Genomic DNA, 19,863 nt, shown 5'->3' on the forward strand with positions numbered 1-19,863 from the left:
ACATCAGTGTCTTGCTGGTGAAATCACAAGCTCTGCTTGCAAAATGCATGTAATTCTTTACTGAAATATTTTACAATTTCCTTGTTGCTTTTTTGCTGAATTTAATCCTAAAGTTCCTGCTTCTTAGTCAACGGAAAACAAATACCGTGGACTCAACAGGCCATCCCCTTTACCCAAGGCCTTGGAAACCTAAGCTAGTAGCTGGGGGATAAAAATGCTAGGAGTGAAGGAAGAAAAGCAGTTTTTGCAGCTGACCAGAAGAAACAGTAATTAAGTTCAAATATTTGAATCTCTCTATGCAAGGCAATGTGGAAAATATGGAGACATATGACAGTGTTTTACCTCTCAGAGTAAGAGACCAAGACGAATGCCGAGAATATAAAAACAACTAATAGAAACAGAAGTGATGGGAGACGTGCTGCAGGACTGACTTTAAACGAGTATCACTTCCTGATCAGGGAGGTTAGTCTCTGCACCCGCCCCTTCCCGGTTTTCCTTTGCCAGACTATCACGGAATAGTACCTGGTCTGAACTTTGAGCAATCCCGGGTCTGTGTGAAATTCCAGTCCCAAATCATTACACGTATGGTACACATGTAATCACAAGGTAGATCTGATCTACCCCAGCGGTGAAGAGAGCTATATGAAGTCTCCTTTCAAGAAGCAATATTAACAAGAGCTAGAGAATGAATTAACACTTGGGACGCACGTGGAAATGTGCCTGGCACGCAGGACGTGCTCAAAAAGTATTACCTGTAGTTAAAGAAAAGCGAACTTCCTCGCAGCCACCTGGCCCTGACACTCATGTCTGATCCACGCACAAGGACAAAAGGACGGGGTCACCTCGGCGGGCGGCCGGGAGGCGGCGGGGCGCGGCGAGGGGCGCAGCGCGCAGGCGCGGGAGGGCGCACGTGGCCCCCGGCACGCGGCCCTGGGGCCTGGGACTGGGGTCGGCGCGCGCAGCCGCCAACGTCTCTAGGCCGACGGGGTCTCCGGCACCACGCTGAGGGACGAGGGACGGGGGACAGGGAGGCGTGGGCAGGGCGGGCCGCGAAGGTCGTCACCAAGGTCGTGGGCCGGACGTGCAGCGCCGGAGCGACGCTGCGTGCGTGCGGGACTCGAAGTACGTGACGGAGACCCGAGCCCTCATGCCGGCCGCGCCGCCCCGCCCCCGGGCCGCAGACCCTGCTTGGCCCGAGAGCCCCCGCGGGGGGCAGGAGCGGAGGTCGGCCGGGACCAGGGCTCGCCCGCACCCCCACACAGCCGAGGGGGAGACAGAGCCCCCCAGCCCCGCCCCATCTCCTCGGGTCGTCGTCCCTCCGTCCCCGCCGCGTCGGCGACCATAGGCCCGTCCCTTTCGCCGTGGCGAGGGCCTGAGTGACGGCGCGGCAGGCCAATGGCGAGGCGGCACGGAGGAGGCGGGCCCGGGCCGGGCCGTGGGCGGGGCCTCCGAGCTGGGCAGGAAGTCGGAGCAGGGGGCGAGGAGAAGAGCTCTGGGACTTGCAGCGTGTGGTCCTTTTGGCTTGACGCTCGCCCTCGTTGTCTGCAGCAGCCTCTGCTTCTTCCCGCGCGGCGACACCCGGCGGCCAGGTGAGGACTCGGGGAAGGGCTGCCGAGCACGCGCCCGGGCGGCGGCGCGTGGTCCTCCAGGGGCTCCTGCCCCTCGGGCGGCGTGCCCGTGGGTTCGGCGGGGACGTGGAAGGGGCGCGCCGGCGCGTGCGAGCCGAGTCTCCGGGCCGGTGGGGCACCCCGGCCCGAGGCGGGGTGCGGCTCCTGGTTTCTCCGGAGGGGACCGTGCTGCTCAACAAGTATTTGCGGGGTTACAGGGCCGCATAACTGTGCCGGGAGGTCAGGAGTGGAAGGCGCAGGCCACATAGGAGAGCAGGCGTGGAGAGGGGAAGGTTCTGAGGAGCGGTCCAGGCCTAACCCCGGTGCTCAGGAAAGCCAGGCTCTTCCCAAAATGGAGGCAGGAGCAGGGAAGGGGGAGATGCCCGGGAAGCCGCCGCTTCAGCATGGGCGGTGACTACAACTCGAGAAGATGCTGATGCTTGAGCGCAGCTGAGCTGGTGGATGGGTGCAGAGCTCTCCAGGTGACCTCGCCCGAGTCAGGCACGAGCTGCTCCCGGCGCCCCTGGCTGGCCGCCAACGGTCGGCCCCTGATCTGAAATAAAAAAGATGTAGTTTGAGGAAACTTCCTGTTCACCTCTTCCTCTGCAACGTGGTCTGGGCGGTGCGGCCCGTCGGTTGACTTGCCTCCGGGGCACAACCAGGCGCAGGCTGCCCGGTCCACTCGTGCTGCCTCTGGTCCGGGGTTCAGTCCAGACAGGTAAAAAGCTGGGAAGACTCTTGCTCAGACCAACCTTCTCCCTGAACTTTAATGACTTGGGGAATAGTTTTTCTATCAAGTTTGAAGATGAATTGCATTTGATTTTCACGTCAAGAAATGAGTTAATTATCTTGTCTCGTGTCAATAAAGTGAAACAAAAGATGAGATCTCAGCTGTACGCTCAGATAGTCTGAGAAAGGTGCATTTTAAAGCGCATCTGAAATCGGTAAAGCACAGTGGTAGTTTGGGGCTGGGCGAAGGTTGACTGGAAACGGCCTGAGGGGACTTTCTGGGGTGATGGAAATGTGTTAGGTATATAATTTGCCAAAACTCAGTTAACTAAAATTAAAAAATATGTTTAACCAAATTTGCCTTTTTGTAAGATGGTAGATAAAAGCTAGTATACCTTTTTATTGGCTCATGAATAAAGCTCCATTGTTACATAGAAAACAAAGCCACAGAAGCAACTTCAGTATCTAATTTTGAAACTTAAAAAAAAAAAGATGCCATTTGCTGCTGTAGAACATTCCAGAGAAGATATTGGAGGGGAGCCCAGTTAGATAATGGCTTCTAAACACTAATACAAATCCCCTCATCTCCTTCAGTCCTACAAGTTGTTCAATTAGTTTCTTCCTTGGAGAGCCCTTGGCAGGAGCGGGACTTGCTGTTTGCACTTTGTAGCTGCAAATCCTGTTTTGTTTTTTTCTTAAGGTGTAGTTAAAGGAAGCCTCTTCCCCCAAAATAGAATTTTTTCTCTAGTTACAAATCATGACATCTCGTAATTGAGTGTTTTAATGGAGTAAAATGCCCTTTGAAAGAACTACTAATTAGATGTCATTCATGTGTCCGGTCTTGCTGAAGACCCAAGTACCGTGAGGTTGGAAAGGCCCAGAAATTGGCACTGGCAGAGAGCACAGTGCACGGACCCAAGGAGCTTGCTCCAGGCTCCAGACTGAATTTCTAACTGATTTCCCAGTATCCACCACTGGACATCCTCCTGCGACCTCGAGCCTAACTTGATGAATTATGTCTCCATCTGCCAATTCGCTATTTCACTACAAACTAGATTTTCCTCCGGGCCGCACCCCATTTTTCGAATCCTGGATGGGTTTGCCTGTGACCTTCATGTCCCCTGGGTCCCTTTCCATTCCCGTGCCAGCCATCATTGTTAACTGATGGCAATAACCAGTTTTCAGGCTTCCTCCTCCTCAGCCATTCTGCGTGCCATCACCATGTTAATCTTTCTAGTTGGATTTGATTTCTCCCTGGCGCACACACGTTCAGGCTTTCTTGGCTTATAGGATGAGACCTGAATGCTGGGGTTTCAGGCCTTGTAGAGCTGGGCGCGGCCTCGTCTTCTAGGAGCGGTTCCCACTGCTTGCCAGCAGACCTCCTTTCCCCTTGCACTCAGCCTTCCTACGTGCATATGCAGTCCATTGCGGATTCTTTCTAGTCTGGGAATCCTCGGAAGTGATCCCTTGAATGAGTGAGCCCAGGCTGCATGATGGTTTATGGAAAAGGTGAACTGTGTTTCCCCACAGGACTTCACCATGTCTATTCTCAAGATCCATGCCAGGGAGATCTTCGACTCCCGTGGGAATCCCACTGTTGAGGTTGATCTCTGCACCTCAAAAGGTATGTGCCCCTTTGTTTCTATAGTTCCTTCCGCCACGCTCCTTTTTGAGAATGACGGAGCCTTAGGCGAGGAAAAGTCTGTTACCGTAAAAGCTTTCCTTTTGCTCTGCACATCCTGGTGGGTTGTGCTTCCTGGCTGGGGGAGCACTGGGGGGGTGGGGTAGGGCTTGGAGTCCTTATCTTGCTGCTGCTTGGTATTTAAAACGAGGCAGGTTGGCTCCTGGGTCAGTGAGGTAGGGAAGTAAGGCGATACCTTGTCCCTAAAAGGGCCCGTCACTGTCTGCTTCACGGCTTGCCGTGGCCTGTTACACAGATGTTGTACGATCGATCGGGTGGATCTTTCTCCCTTGAAAAGGAACGAGGTTAGCGAGTGCACGTGTCAGTACAGCACTCTTTGTTTCCAGGAGGCACTTTGACACCAGGGGGCAGGGACTGTCTTTACTTTTGGGTGTTGGGACGGTCCAGAGGCTCTTATTTTCACTTGGCTGTAAGTCCCCCAAGGAGGAGTCTGGCTATGTGAAAAAACAAGAGAATGGGGACTCTTTAAGAGCCCCCCCCCGCCCCCCTTTTGACTTTAAGAAAAATCCTGTGCCTCCAGAGCCCTGTGTTGCCTCCAGCGGTCTCTGCTTTTTTCTAAGTGGACATAATGGGTGAGGTTGGAAAAGGAGCCCCAGGCAGAATCGCCCAGTGGCACTGAGCACATGGGGAGCCCTGCCAGTCAGAGCTGAGTCACGGCTGTGAATCACGGGCCTGGCTGTGGGGCCCCTAGCCCTGCCCTTCCTGCTCTCCTCCTCCTCCTGTCCTCCTTGCCCAGGAAATGAAGGCTCCTCAAATCTAGATATCATTGGGCGAATGTCTCCTTGTGTTCTGCCTGTGGTCACTCACTGTGGCAGATGCTCTCAGAGCCAGTTTCTTCTGAGCCTGTACTTTTTGCTGAATACCATGGTTCTCAGGGGATCTGAGAATTTCCTTTCATCTTATGAGATTGGTTTGCTTAGTCAGCGGGTGGAACTTTCCACTTGGAAATTACTGGACTTTAAAATGAAGAAAGACCTGAGGCACTAGAAGATTGTTGGAAGGGGGGCATTTTCTTTGAAACACTTTAAAATGACTAAAATTAGTATTTTTTGAAATTTAAATGCATAGAATTTTCTCTTTTGTGTATCTTAATCCTTTTCAAAAAACAAGAAATCATGGATTTGCTAAGAGCCTGTCATAATTTCTCGTTTGCTTTCTTACAATTTGTGTTTTAGATCAGTTTTAGGTTCACACCAACACTGAACGGAAGGTACAGAGAGTTCCCGTATGCTGCCGTCCCCACATGGGCACATACACATGCCCAGGTCCCCCGTCAACACCCCCACCAGAGTGGCACGTGTGTTACAGGGGAACCTGCACTGACATCATCAGCACCCTGAGCCAGAGTTTACCTTAGGGTCACTCTTGCTTTCATCTCTTCTTGGCCTGGACTGGTGCCCGATGGATATATAGGAAGCCGGGGCCTGTGCCAAGAAGAGTGCGTGTCCTGCTGCTCACACACAGGCATGGCCCGCCAGAGGCACGCTGACAGGTCATTCCATTAAAAAATGTGGTTGATTTTGCTCTTTGCTCGTTTGCCTTCGCATCCCCACACACCCACCCGTTCTTCACACACCTCACACAGGGGGTCCTTACAGGCCCACGTAGATCCAGGGCTGACTACACTTCTGCTCCCCTGAACCTGTCCACCCCCATAACCAGGCCTCTGCAGGACCTTACTTGGCACCGTCCTCCTCTAATGCCTGCCGTGTTATGCTCCACGGTATAGGTTTAGCCAGATGGCTGGCTTCTGTATCGGCCAAACTGCGTGGTTCAATGCTTCATCGTTCTCTAGCCTTATTAAACTCTGCACCTTTGTTGTCTTCATTCCTTTTCCCCTGAATCTATCCTGTTTTCTGGTTTCCTGTTAAGCAGGGAAGCCCCAAAATAGCATTTGTCACTGCCTAAACTGAAATGAATGAACTGGAGAGATTCCTCTTGAGCCAATGCTCTCAAGACTTGAAAGTGAGCAACCCCATCTCAGAGTGGTCTGGGGGGTGACTGTCTTAAAATATCTTAATATTTTTTATTACATGTTGAAATGGTAATGTTTTAGATATATTGAGTTAAATAAGATATAGTAAATTACTTTCCACTGTTGTTGCTTTTTGACGTCACTGTAGCTGTTAGCAAATCTTAAACCCCGTAAGTGGCTCGCGTTGTATTTCCGTTGGGCAGCGCTGCTGGGGGGTGGTCCACCGACCTCCCGTTTCAGAATCTGCGTTTTAACAGCATCCCTGGGTGATATGTGTGCACGTGGAAGTTTGAGAAGCTTTGCTCTAAACTAGAGGAATTGTTCAGCTTTGCTGTTGAGTCTGCATGGCAGAATCATGGAAGTGTGAAAGGCGGAGAACGAGCCCCTGAATCTCCCAGTTGGTAGGAGGAAGTAGCAGAGTTTCCTAATGACGGAGCCCTCTGAGCAGGGAGGGACCTTCGGCGAGTGCTGTGACTGTGTTTCTTAACCGTTGCTGTTTTTTCCCTCTCCCTCAACATCCAGGTCTCTTCAGAGCTGCTGTGCCCAGTGGTGCCTCAACTGGTATCTATGAGGCGCTGGAGCTCCGGGACAATGATAAGACGCGCTACATGGGGAAAGGTGAGGGTCAGAGCTGCATCCTGCCTCGGGAGCGGGCCGGCGCACATCCCCCACGCCTCCAGCCCTGCTCCTGGCCTGTCACGGCCTCCCTCCCACTCTCCCTCTGCTTGGCCCACAGTGTCGATGGTGAGCGTGTACACTGCATGTCGGGGAGCCGGCTTTTTGATTCCGGCGTTCCTAAACCTCTAAACTCAGGGCCAAGAATTTTAATGCTGAGCTCTATTGCAGTTTGTCTCCAAACTGTGAAAAACTCCTGGTTAGGCCAGGGAACCTAAGGATGGGAAGAAGACGTGTTAATTAACACTAAAAAGCCTCACCATTCTCATGGGATGGCTCTGTGGCCTTCCAGACTGTCAGCCCTCCTCAAGGGTCTGGTCTCAGAAGGTCTGGCCAGCGGCTCCCATGAACAGAGACGAGCTGATCAGTTGTCATAGTTGGACTTTCTGTTGGTTGAGTCACAGGAGGCCCCTCCGAGGCAGAGCCAGCCTCTGGTGGGCTGTCTGCATTGACTTGTCAGCGTTTCTGCCACTTTTCTGTAGATAGTACCTGTGTGGCCAAATTCCAGAACAGCAGGAGGACTAGACGTGCATTGTCAGCAGGAGCACGGCCACCCCCAGGGGTGGAAATTAATTCTTGGGGGAGACAGAAAAATCTTACAGTGTGACCATGGGTTGTGGCCTCCCAAGGGCCACAGGAAGCCCTCCGGGGAGGACGATTAGGAAAGAGATCTTAAAAGGCTGCGGGAAGGGGCAGTAGCGAGTGAGTTTGGGAGACACTGGGCCGATGAGGCGCCGTTCTCAGCCACACTTGAAGAACCGCAGAGAGCTCCCCGCCATCACCGTTCACCAGGCAGACGCTTGCCTGAAGCAGGACAGCGCTGTGCCTGGATTGTAGTGAGGGTGAACTCCTGGCCCCTCAGTCTTCTCCCCACCTTCCTGTTTCCTCTTTCTCTCACTCAGTGTCCTTCACAGCCTGTCCTCTTCTGAGTCTGTCTTTTTTCCTTCTCTGTCAATCTCTGCTGGTCAGGTGTCTCCAGACCCATTAAGTATATTAATGAGTTCCTGGCTCCAGCCTTGTGCACCCAGGTAATAACGTTGGACATCCTCTAGCTTCCACAGCTGGTGTTTCCAGTGCATGGTCTTGAAACTAACCTCCATGAATGTCCATTCAGACATTCCAGGGTGGTTGCTCTGTGTGTGGCTCTAACCCTTGGGGTCCTAGGTAAGAGCGCTCAGACTGGGCCAGAAAGTCCTCTGATTCTGGGGAGGAGACGGGGGTTTGAAGGAGGTCCCGTCGAAGGTCTTTTGGTGGGCTCTGAATATCTGGGCTAATATCAGTAATTCCCGCCAGCAATGCTGCTCAGGCCTGGTTCTCATTAATGTCAGTAATTTGATTTGATTGTTCCTTCTAGGTGTCTCAAAGGCTGTTGAGCACATCAATAAAACTATTGCACCTGCCCTGATTAGCAAGGTAGGACCTGCCTCCCGAGAACTAATGTCTGTCGGTGCCATCAGGGCATCTCCCAGGCCGGTGGGCTTTCCACCTTATCGAAGAGCTTATTCTGAGAGCTAAGGAAGCTGTTGGATTCCCTGTTGTGCATGAGAATATTACCCCTTTTCTAACTTGCCCTCTGCCTGCGAGCCCCCGCCTAACAGCGCATGGAATTGGAGCAGAGGGCTGGGAGACTTCTGGGGCCTTGATTTTTCCCTCCAACTATCTTGACCTTTGAGAAATGAAGGTCCAGATTTTAAGAGTGGCTCTCAGGGCTGTTTTATGTGGTATCCATGGTGGCTGACTTAGTTTTTTTTTTGAACTATGGAATATACTCCATTTCTACTGACGTCTTTTTTTAATAGTGGAACTCTTGTTAAATAATCCTCCCCCGGCCCCTCCCCCATAACGCCAGGCGCTTACTCAGGTGGGAAGGATTTGGAAGCCCCTGGCTAGTGCCACACCCGCCACAGCCGCCTCAGTGTTCTCCTTGGGCGTCGTCCCTCTCCTAGAGTTCGTCCTGTGGGCTGGTGGCACAGGGCACCTCTGTTGTTTCTCTCCCCGGCTGGCTTGTTTTGGCCTGGCTTCCCTGGCGCTCTTTAATTGGGCCCCAGGCGGTTTCTCATTGCTGCCCTGCCGACACACACCCTCTGGCGCAGTCCCCTGGGCGCCCGCACAGCCCTGTCCTTTGTGCCGCGGTGCCCTAACCAGCATGACTGACACCGGGAGCAGGGCTTTCCTGGGCCTTTTTTCCCCTGGGGCAAACCATACTTGGGTCTAACTCTTAATGAGGGTTGGCCTCTGAAGCCGTCTGCTTGGGTGACTGCTTATTTTCCAAAGATGCTTTGTCAAAAAAACAAAAGATGCCAAATTGTTAACCCGGCCTGAGGGAGTTATAGATGGTTTTCTTTTCGTATTTTGGTTTTTGTATGAAGGACATTATATATAAAATAATACATTGTTATGGTTCACTTATGAAGTTTTTAAAGTAATGCTTTTACTAAAAAATTACTCTGACCCAGTTTTCAAGACTCCAGTTTTATTATTTTATAATCTCACCAAAAATGCTCATTTTGATCATTCATCAAACATTTTGCTAAATGGCTTTGGACTGCCTGCAGAAATCACCCCTCCCGTCAGCCGGTGGCGTTTGCCATCGCCGAAGATGCCGAGAGGGACGGCAGCGGCGGCTGCCTTTGAAGCCACCGCTCTTTTGAGTGAACAATGAGTTGTTATTCATTGCCGGGAAAGTCACACTACCCCGTAGTAATGCCTTATTTAGCATGCAGCAGACAAGTCTGTCTTACGGATGACATAACTTTGGTCTCCCTGGGTAGACTAATCTGTGTGGCACAAAGACCGTATCTTACATTTTTCGTTGTTGGCGCCCCAGTGCTTGGAGAAATGCCTGGTGCTGCTAAAGCAAGTAAAGGGCAGTTTTTCACCTCCCTGTTTTCTCTTGGTTTTACCCCTTTCTCTCCCCCAAACAAATGTGTCACACAACTCATTTAGACTTTGCACAGTTCCAAAGTTTGGTAGCTTCTGTGACAGGAATGCAAAGGTCACACACACAGAGTGACACCAAGCAGCTTGTCCTCCCTTCTCCCTGTAGAAGCTGAGCGTCGTGGAGCAGGAGAAGATTGACAAACTGATGATAGAGATGGATGGAACGGAAAATAAATGTGAGTGGCCTGAGATGGAGGCTGTGCGGGGAGGATTGCGGCACCTCCTGGAGACCTTGTAGGTCCTTGGGGAAGAGGCCATGTGGTCCCCAACAGTGAGCTACATGACTGTCTGTGGTCTCCTGTAGTTTCCTCGCCTCGCCTTAGTAAATCATGGCTTTAAATATCAAGAGTGTGAGCAGGTGGCAGCAGCATGTCGGCAGAGTTACTCACCAGGGGCTCGCGTGTCCTTTATAATAAATCAAGCAATTTATGGAATTTTCCAGAGTTCCATACACCAAAGGAGCTTTCTCTTAGGGGAAAAAGCACGAGTCCACATGAATGCTGTTTGCATCTCTAGCTTGAACAAGGAAAGTAAATGTGATGAAGAGGGGACACGGCTGAGAATGCCGTGGCGGTACTCGCAGCAGAAAAGCCAGCAGGGAGAAGGTTGGGGAGAAATACCTCAATTTAGCTCTGTTCTGTTCTAGCTAAGTTTGGTGCAAACGCCATTCTGGGAGTGTCCCTGGCTGTCTGCAAGGCTGGAGCTGTTGAGAAGGGGGTGCCGCTGTACCGCCACATTGCTGACTTGGCTGGCAATTCTGAAGTGATCCTGCCAGTTCCGGTGAGTAGCTTCTGTGGACTTCCCAAGTGAGGAGCAGGGAGCATTAGCTTTCTCCTGGGACCCTGACGCCTCCCATGACTTGATCTTGTCCATGTGTGACTCTTGGAGCACGGTGTATACAAGCAGGCTCTGGAGGCCTCAGCTGCAAACAACTCCTCTGCCACTTGCTAAGAGTGACCTCTGGCAGGTGGCTCCACTTCCCTGCACCTCAAGTCCTTGACTTTTGACTAGGGGATGAAAATTGCTCTTAGCCTGTTGGGTCGTGTCCATTTGCTGAGATAGGAGCCAGTGCTTAGAGCAGTACGCGCCTCTGTTGATAATTACTGCAGGCTCAAGAGAGACCTGGTGAGCACTTCATAGCCACACGTGGCCCCGTCTGTGAGCTGTGCAGTCAGACGTGAGGGGCTTGCTATTCTGTGTGGTTCCCTGGGCCAGGTGCTAGACTTCTCTGTCTCTCCCCAGGCTTTCAATGTCATCAACGGTGGTTCTCACGCTGGCAACAAGCTGGCCATGCAGGAGTTCATGATCCTCCCTGTTGGTGCAGCCAACTTCAGTGAAGCCATGCGCATTGGTGCGGAGGTTTACCACAACCTGAAGAACGTCATCAAGGAGAAATACGGGAAAGATGCCACCAATGTGGGGGATGAAGGCGGGTTTGCTCCTAATATCCTGGAGAATAAAGAAGGTAGAGGCTCCAGAGGAATCCCCAGGTTCTTCTGCCCTGCCACCTGGGGAACGTTGGTCTTTCCGTCTTTTGTTCATCAAGTATCAAAATGCAAAACAATGCCAGCAGACTCTTGGGGAGGGAAGTGGGAGCTAACGCTTCATTTTTTTAAAAAATAAGAAATTTTCTTATTTATTTGATTTCTGATTTGTTTAAATTGGGCTGGATGGAGTATAGAGAGGCAGTTTGTGCCTTTTGCTATTCGTGCTTCACGTTGCGCTGGCAAAGGTTTCGAATCTGCTCCGTGTTTGAGGAGATGCCGTCTGTTCAGGGCTGTGATCAATAACTGTTTTAGTTCATTCAGCCACAGAATCCTCGGGCACAGAATTAAGCGTGAGAATTGCATAGAAGGTACTGAAAGTTTTAAGAGAAGAATTCAGGGCCGAATTTTTTGTTTCAGAAGGAAAAAGTAGGCCTCAAGCATGTTCTGTCGCCTTCGAGGGCAGCTAGTGAAAGAAAGTATGCATCCTGCTCTTTGGGTCACCCACATGAATACGGCCCTTTCATGTGGTTTGCCCCAACAGCTCAAAGATCTTTGGGATGAAGCAGGAGCCACGAGTCTTCATCAGTTTCCCTGCGGGCGGCGCTGCCAAGCGAAGCAGACCTGAGCCTGGGCTCCAGACAGCAGCGCCTGGGGCCAGGGCCTCGCTGTCCATGTCCAGGGTTCCCTTCCACCGGGTGCTCCCTATGGATCCCAGCCTCGGCTCTATTTAAAGCCTGTTCGTCGGGACAGCTGATCTCAGCTGGTCACTGTAGCTGTATCTTGGCTAGCACAGCTGTCCCTGGGTGCTAAATTTGGGAGCATTCGTCAGTGAGAAAGCCTCTTTTCCTAGAATCAAGACTGAATCTCCCACTTCGTGATGTGCCAGGGTCCCTAACTAATAGTTTCTTTTCCCAAAGCAGAAACAGTAAGTGGAATTGTTGAAACTGACAGTTGGGGGCCAGACCACCTCTTGGTCTTTCTGTTAAGGTTCCCATTTGGCAGCTGTTAAAGGAAAATTTTATCTCCACCTACCTGATTTTCAAACTTGTCGCCGCCATGTCTTTCCAGCCCTGGAGCTGCTGAAGAATGCCATTGGGAAAGCTGGCTACACCGATAAGGTTGTCATTGGCATGGACGTGGCTGCCTCTGAGTTCTTCAGGTCAGGGAAGTATGACCTGGACTTCAAGTCACCCGATGACCCCAACCGATACATCACACCCGATGAGCTGGCCAACCTGTACAAGTCCTTCATCAAGGACTACCCGGGTGAGTGCTCCTGGGGCGTGGCACCCTCTCTAGCCACTGACATGCAGCCGGCTGCTGCAGCACTGAGCCAGCTGGTGGCCGCAGGTGTGAGAGTGGCTGGGGAGGTGTCTGTCACACGCCTCCGCATGGGGGCTTTTCCACTTCAGATGCACACACGCTCTGTGGGGAGGGCTTCACAGAGGCGCTTGGTGCAGCAGAGTCTCAAGAGCTGCTTCTGCAGTGTCAGCCAGTAGAGACATCAGCTTACAGAGTGTGATCACCTTCTGTCACTGTCAGAGCAGCAGGCTCTGAGCAAATGCAGGCTTGGCTCCGTTATACAGGTGAGGACAGCCAGCCTGTTAGGCTCACTGTGAGCTGGGCGCTCCTCTCAGCTCTGTGATGCACTTCATGCACACAGGTTGGGGCCTCTTAATACCATCTCACGGGCACGGAGCCGGTCAGTAACTCGCCCAAGGGCACTCAGCAGATGGTGGAGCGAGAATTCAGACCAGGAAGTGTGAGTCCAGGTCAGACTGCTTGTGTAACCACTGAGCTGAGTAACTTGCTCAAGGTGGTGCCAAGACAAAACCCAGGTCCTCAGGCTTCTGAGTGCACGGCTCCTTTCTTACTCTCGATGGCGCACAACTCTCACCACCCTCGGCAGGCGAGGATCCCATTTAATATCTGTAGGTTCCAGGATTGTGGGTGACTTGTGCCCTGTCACAGGAGTAGGTTGGTAGTGCAGTGTTTCCAGGACACGAGTGGGGGGCTGTTCCGGTCCTGTAGGTGAGAGGTGTGAGGCTGCCATTCAGCAGACCAGGAGGGTCACTGATGGGACATGACACTCCTTCCCCCAGTGGTGTCTATTGAGGACCCCTTCGACCAGGATGACTGGGAAGCGTGGCAGAAGTTCACCGCCAGCGCAGGAATCCAGGTGGTGGGAGATGATCTCACTGTGACCAACCCAAAGCGGATTGCCAAGGCCGTGGGCGAGAAGTCGTGCAACTGCCTCCTGCTCAAAGTGAACCAGATCGGCTCCGTGACCGAGTCCCTCCAGGCGTAAGTGCCCTCAGGAGCACTCTCACGGGCCAGGGTTAAATCCGGAGAGAGCTCCTTTCTTCTGGTGCTGGGGAGCCCTCGTGACAGGACCTCAGCGTACCCCAGGCTGTAACAGAGTGTCACATTTTGAGCTCCAGGTGGCTTCTAAAGTAAACAATGGCACCAAGGGGCTGGGGCATGGGGCAGTTGTGGCCTAATTCTGACCACTTCATGAATGGAGAACCTCAGTCAGAGGTACCATCTGAGGGGACACACTCTCCCCTCAAGTTTCTCAGACACCACTGGAGGGCTGAGAAGGTCCTCGGGGCTGTGTGGTTCAGAGCAGGGAGAGGATTGTCCTCTTCCTGGGAACTGAGAGCTTGCTGGCTGCCGCACCGTGCCTTGTCTCCTACCAGGGACAGTGAGTCATGGCCTCAGGGGAGCTAGAAGGGGCTATTTTGCCCAGGAAATGGCATCATGCCATCTGGGTTGTGTCCTGGCTTCCAGGTGCAAGCTGGCCCAGTCCAATGGGTGGGGCGTGATGGTGTCTCACCGCTCTGGGGAGACTGAAGATACCTTCATCGCCGACCTGGTGGTGGGGCTCTGCACTGGACAGGTAAGGAGCTCCATGGAGTGAAAGACCATCCCTGCTTCTCTCTGACCTCAGCTTCCTGGGACACAGGACCAGTGACGGGAGGGGTAGAATGGGGTCCTGGAAGCCCCTTTTATCCCTTCCTTCCTAAGGTCAGAGATCCTCCTAAAGAAATTGTTGTGTCTCTGCCTGGCACCCTCACCTTCCTTGAAATGCCTTTGAGATGTGGTGTCCACTACAAGCCAACATGACCTTTGTTTCTTGCTTGCAGATCAAGACTGGCGCGCCTTGCCGATCCGAGCGCTTGGCCAAGTACAACCAGATCCTCAGGTGAAGAGGGGGCCTGCCTTCCACTAGAAGCGCCTGACTCTGTGGGACAGGGACAGAGGGGGCCGTGCCCCCCGGCCTGAGCAGTGTTAGGGTTGGGGTGAATTGGGCCTAGAACCAGAGGTGCCTTGCGACATTGCCCCAGAGCAAGAGCCTGTTTGGTGAAGTGCTGCTGACATCTTCTGGTCGAAGAGGGAACAGGCTTCCCTTTGGACAATTGAATCATGCAGTTTTTAGAGGTAGAAGAGAGGCTTAGTGCCCATCTAATTTAGCGCCTTGTTTGTCAACAAAGAAACCACAACTCAGGGAGATGAAGAAAATTGCTGAAGGGCAAACAGCAGGGTTTCCACTGTGTAGTGCCTTCGGACGTTCTGGTCCCCTCCTTTTTGTTTTGGGGTGTCCTTGGGAAGCTCCCAACCATAGAGAGACTTGCCCTTTTGTTGTTACTTTTTCCCCATCTTACAGGGAAAAGGAACATCCATTTGCTAAGTTCTTCCACGTGACCTCTTTAGAACTTTATCCTGGAAAATTTCAAGCATAACAAAACAGTGGAAAGCAGGCCTTTTCCCATCACCCAGATACACCAGCTGTCGATACTTCTCTGCGTTTGTCTCTCTACACCCTGCTTGTTCATTTTGGCTGGAGAATTTTAAAGCAAATTTGAGGCATCTTATGACTTCACCTGTAAATTCTTTAGTTGTAAATCACTTTCAGATAAAGATTTACTTTTTAGCATCACCCTTCCACCATGACGGTGCCCAAGATTAGTAGTAATTCCGTAACATCAGTACCCAGTCTATTCACTTTACCCTGGTTGTCTCAAAAATGCATCGCTTTCTCGACATCAGGATCCAGAGTTCACACTAATGAGTTCCCCCTCCTTTTCCCATGCCACTTGTTGAAGAAACTGGATTGTCCTTTCATTATATTCCAAGAAATAAAATAGCAATGGTGACATTTCTACTTTGTCCTTCAGAAACATAGGGGGCGGGGAGAAGGGACAGGAGGTGGACGCCTCGCCAGGCGAATTGGGTGGGTGTGAGCTGAATGCTCTTCTGTTCCCAGCATTTCAGAGAAGCTCAGCTTGGAGGGTTGGAGAATAAGTTGGACAAACTGCCGGGTTCTTGGCTTCCTGGGAGGGGGCGTCTTTGACCACATCTCTGGGTGGAAGAGCTCAGCTACACTGACATTTGACCTCTCTCTCTCCCCTCTTCTGCTTCCCCAGAATTGAAGAGGAGCTGGGCAGCAAGGCTAAGTTTGCCGGCAGGAACTTCAGAAACCCCCTGGCCAAGTAAGCTCTGGGCGTGCAAGCCTGGGTCCTGCAGTCACTGGTCAGCTCATTAGACCTCTGCTCCCAGCGTCCACACCGGCGGCTCAAGGCCCCAGCCAGTCCTTGCAGGGCGTCTGGTAGTTGTTAACTGGCCTCTCCCACCTGTACTGTTCTCACTGCTTCCTTAGAACCGCTACAGCCGCCAAGCTTGACCATCTGGAACCCCGCTGGAAACCCTGGCTCTGTAATCATGTGATTGGCCTAAATCATTGTTTTTCTCACCTCGCTTCCCACCAAGTGTCTGAAGCCGTGTGTTTTATCTACATTGTCATCTCTGAGGTGTCCACAGCCAAGGTCCCCAGAGGTTTTGTGTGCAAAAATAAAAAGGCTTCAGTGACCAGCAGGAGTACTCGGTGTGCGTGTGTGTTTAGAAGTCTGTGAACCTGTCTGTCCTAAGGTCTTGATCGTTTGGGGGGCATTGCAATAGGCCTGTGAGAGCTAAGGGCTTTGTGTCAGGACAAAAAGGGGGGAATTTGTTGAGGACGTTTGCATACGTCCTTGGAAAAGGCAGCTTAGGCAAAAGATGAGAGAGGAGGCATGCCAAGTGGTCAGCAGAAATTGGGGCAGAGCTGGGAACAGTGGCTTCAAGTCCAGACATATTTGGGAGAAAGTGCAAATGCAGAGCGATTACAGATTATGGGCTCTAGGTCGCATGACCGTGTTGCCGTCTAAACCATTGGGGCTGCTGGCATACAGCTAACCGCCTGGCGTGGCGGGGGTGTAGGTTCTCTGTTTCTAGGGGAAGCAGATAAAAGGTGACAGGGTAGCTCTGGGGAGGTAGGAGGGCGTCTAGAGGGTCTTGGAAGCCTGTTTAGATTAATTAAAGTTGAATTCCATTCCTCACTTCGACTAACCTTGTTTCGGGTGCTCAGAAGGTACAGATATCTCGCCCGATGGCGTAGAGCTCATAGCACTGTTGCCGAGTAATGAGCACAGCGTATGAGGCAACATGCTTATTTTAAAGCGAGAGAGAAAATCCTATGGTTACTGTCTGGCCCTTCAAGAAGTTTAGTGTTTTATTAGCATTTTATTTTTCTACAGTGATTTGATCCAAGTCTATCGAATTGTGTTAATACACAATCGGGATTCGGAGGCCCCCTTGTGGGCATTCTTGTTCACTGCTCATCCCAGTCAGGATTTAAGCCAAGATGCAGAACCGGCAGGAGGAGATACGTATGTTAAGAGGTTTAGGGAAAAGGAATTGGCTTCTGTGGTTGGGCATGGCTGAGCAAATCCAAAACCCGTCGGGCAGCCAGTCGTAAGGGAAGATGCCCGGAACGGACCTCCACGGGTGCAGGCGAAGCACATCAAGCCCCACTTTGAAGACGTTCCAGCTGATTGAATCAGGCCCACCCAGGTCATCCAGGAAAATTCCTTACTTAAAGTCAGCTGATGAATGGCTTTAATTATGTCTGCAAGATAATTTCACAGTAAGATCTAGATTACTATTTGATTGAACAACAGGACTCTAGACACGTCACAACAACATCCCAGTCCACCCTTTTTCAACTCTGCACCCTTACACAGCTGAAACCATCACAGCTCATCTCCAAATAATGACAATGGCGAAGTCTACTGCATGTAGCATGGTGCATCTCTCGTGCGCGGCTACAACCACTAACCTGTTCCAGGTTGTAATGACGGTTCTATCTGAAAATTCATGCTGGAGGGAAGTGAGGCATCCATCTGTGCCTGACAGTCTTAGTAGAGGGTTTATGTTTATCCCAACTTTGAAGCAGGAAGTTAGTATTTTTAAATTTTGTTTAATGTCAACATTTCCTGGCACTTCGATTTTAAAACAGTGAGTGGCAGATAAAGGCATTTATCAGTCTTCAGTTAAAGGGCAAGTGAAGGTGGGAGCCCTTTCAGATGCTCCACCCTGAAGAAGGCTGCGAGCTGGGCCTTGACACACCGGCCCTGGGCACACCTGGACACCGGGTGAGGACAGCTGACAACTTCTGACCCAGCAGAGACAAACCACATTCCTGACATTGGCTGGCAGAAGTAAGCCAGGAGGAATTGCAGACCAGGAGACCTTTACCTGGGGTCTTACCTGAAGCGGGATGGGCACCATTAATTCCAAGTTTCCAGAAAGCCATTCCTGGGCTTTGAGATGGCCTGGGATGTTGGACATGTCTTACGGGAACTTCAAGTGTTTCTAAAGTAAACTTGGTCAGCACGTGTGTCTCGTCTCAGGACTTGCTTGATGTTTCCTATCTTTTTTTAAATTTTAACTTCATAGTACAAATGCTTTCCCACAAAACATGTATTTTTCATCTGTGGTTGTCTTCAACCTCCAAATTCCTGCATCTGTGACATTAGAACAAAAATCAGTTGAAAGTTTGAAGCCATGTGGTTCTCAAATGTGGCCACGTGTTACGACCACCTGGGAAGCGCTTAAAGCTCCAGTTGGCCAGACCAAGTAAACCAGAATCTCGTAATTGTTAGAGGTCCCTGGCTGACCGCACTGCAGCTGAGCTTGAGAACCACTGGGTACAACGAATGGATTGCAGGCTTGGTGATGAGCAGCCAGGGCTGGAGTGCCAGGCTTTCCAGGAGACAATGGGAAGCAGCCAGCTTTCCCCTGAAAAACCCCAGCCCTGGTACTTTTTAACGAATGCAGCTGAGGCCAGAAGGTGGCAGCTGGATGCTCTCAACAGGGTCCACAGAGCTGCCGTGTTGCGGGGAGGAGGCTGCGACAGGAGCCTGCTTCTTGGTTATGAAGTCCATGCTGGGACCTCTAGATGCAGCCAAATCAGCTTTCCTCCCAGCAGCGGGGATCCCACCCCTGATCCCCCCACAGCAGCCACAAGCACAGGCAGGCGGGGCAGTGGCCGAGAGCCCGGATGGAGCCAGACGATGTGGGTTTGGATTCTGGCTTGTTTCCCCACATGTAAAATGGGGCTAATACAATAGGGCTACCTCATGGTTGTTACACAGGGAGGACGGTGAACAATCACATCCACTTAGGCTCCCACTCAGAGCACAATGAGTTAAACAGTGAGACACTGACAGGCTTACCTAAGAAGAGGCACAGGGCACAGGAAAAGGGAAGGAGGGTCTGCAGAGCATATAAAGCACCTGCGGTCATGATTTGACAGAAAAGGGAACAAGTTGGAAAGGGAAAGCTCACAGCAACCCAGGGAGAAGCATCAGGACCCACCGAACGAACGTGCAGTGTAACCAGCTTACCAAGGTCTGATTTACACTCGGTAACAGGCCCCTCTTTTAAGTGTACAGTTTCGTGTGTTTTCACAAATACACCTGGAAACCAGCACCACAATCACAACATAGACCTCCAGCACCCCAAAAGTTCCTTGAGGCCCTTCCCAGGCAATCCCCACGCCCACCCCGGCCCCAGGCAACCTGCAGTGTTTTTTAAAAATTCTAATTAGTTGTCAAAGTCTAAAAAGTAGATTTCGTGGACAAATTCCAATTTCTGAGTTCTAACGGATTGGAAAATTGGCCACACTGTGCCTGCATTCCTGGAAGGCAACAGTTGGCCGTTCACTTCTCATGGCAGCTGCAGTCCCACCTGCCTGCTCCCCTGTTCCCAGCCCTGCCCAGCCCTCCCCAGCTTTTGAATCTGCAACCCCTGATCCATAGTCTGCCTATCTCCCCAATTTCTTCCTTTTCTGTAAAAATCCCCCATCTGCACAGGTTCTATGAGTTCAGATCTGCCAGGGCTTCTCTGCCACTGACAACTGATCTCCTGGTGCCTTCAGGTAGCAAAGACTCCCCAGACACAACCTTGAACCCTCCAGCTCATCTGGACCCAGAAATGGCTCAGGCAGACACCACCTTCCAACTCTGCTTGTCAGCTCTAATGGGAGGCCAGCCTGGCCAGTGGCGTCTCCTCTGCTTCCTGCTCATCTTGCTGCAAAGCGTGAGGCCTTGGTAATCAGGGCTGCTGTCCACTGGGACCAGGAATGATAGCAGACTCATTTGCATATGTGACCTAAGACAGTAATTAAACCCGGGCGCCCCAGGGGCGAGAAGTAAGCACATTAATTCAGGAGCAATTAAAACCCTCCAATGGCACCGTCACACAGCCACCACTTCCGAGGCTAGCTCTAACTGACGACAGTCACTTTCAGGCTCCCTCTTTGGCCACCAGTCTGCGGCCATGACGGCACATTTTTGAGGGAGGCATGCTCAGGCCTAAGAGGGGGCAGCTGCCCCAGACTCTCAATCCTTCCCTAGGGCCCCTGATGCT

The 19,863-nt window shown here is 51.7% G+C and overlaps 1 protein-coding gene across 3 annotated transcripts; it reads left to right on the forward strand.

Moving 5' to 3' along the window:
- Window positions 1–1,446: 1,446 nt before the first annotated feature.
- ENO1 (enolase 1) lies at window positions 1,447–15,993 on the forward strand. Of its 3 annotated transcripts, none has more exons than XM_046661753.1 (12): window positions 1,447–1,589; window positions 3,867–3,960; window positions 6,536–6,631; window positions 7,658–7,716; window positions 9,735–9,804; window positions 10,275–10,408; window positions 10,871–11,093; window positions 12,184–12,381; window positions 13,218–13,419; window positions 13,906–14,014; window positions 14,262–14,320; window positions 15,543–15,993. In XM_046661753.1, the coding sequence occupies exons 2-12, from the start codon at window positions 3,876–3,878 to the stop codon at window positions 15,610–15,612; spliced, it is 1,305 nt and encodes a 434-aa protein (XP_046517709.1). In that variant the 5' UTR covers window positions 1,447–1,589; window positions 3,867–3,875; the 3' UTR covers window positions 15,613–15,993. The 3 variants fall into 3 exon arrangements, with proteins under 3 accessions (XP_046517709.1, XP_046517710.1, XP_046517708.1); XM_046661752.1 differs by lacking the exon at window positions 7,658–7,716 and adding an exon at window positions 8,043–8,101 and having other exon boundaries at window positions 1,449–1,589; XM_046661754.1 differs by lacking the exons at window positions 7,658–7,716; window positions 9,735–9,804 and having other exon boundaries at window positions 1,448–1,589.
- The last annotated feature ends 3,870 nt before the right edge of the window (window positions 15,994–19,863 follow it).

This window comes from Equus quagga, chromosome 5 (assembly GCF_021613505.1).
Source record: "Equus quagga isolate Etosha38 chromosome 5, UCLA_HA_Equagga_1.0, whole genome shotgun sequence".
NCBI classification, from domain to species: Eukaryota; Metazoa; Chordata; class Mammalia; order Perissodactyla; family Equidae; genus Equus; species Equus quagga.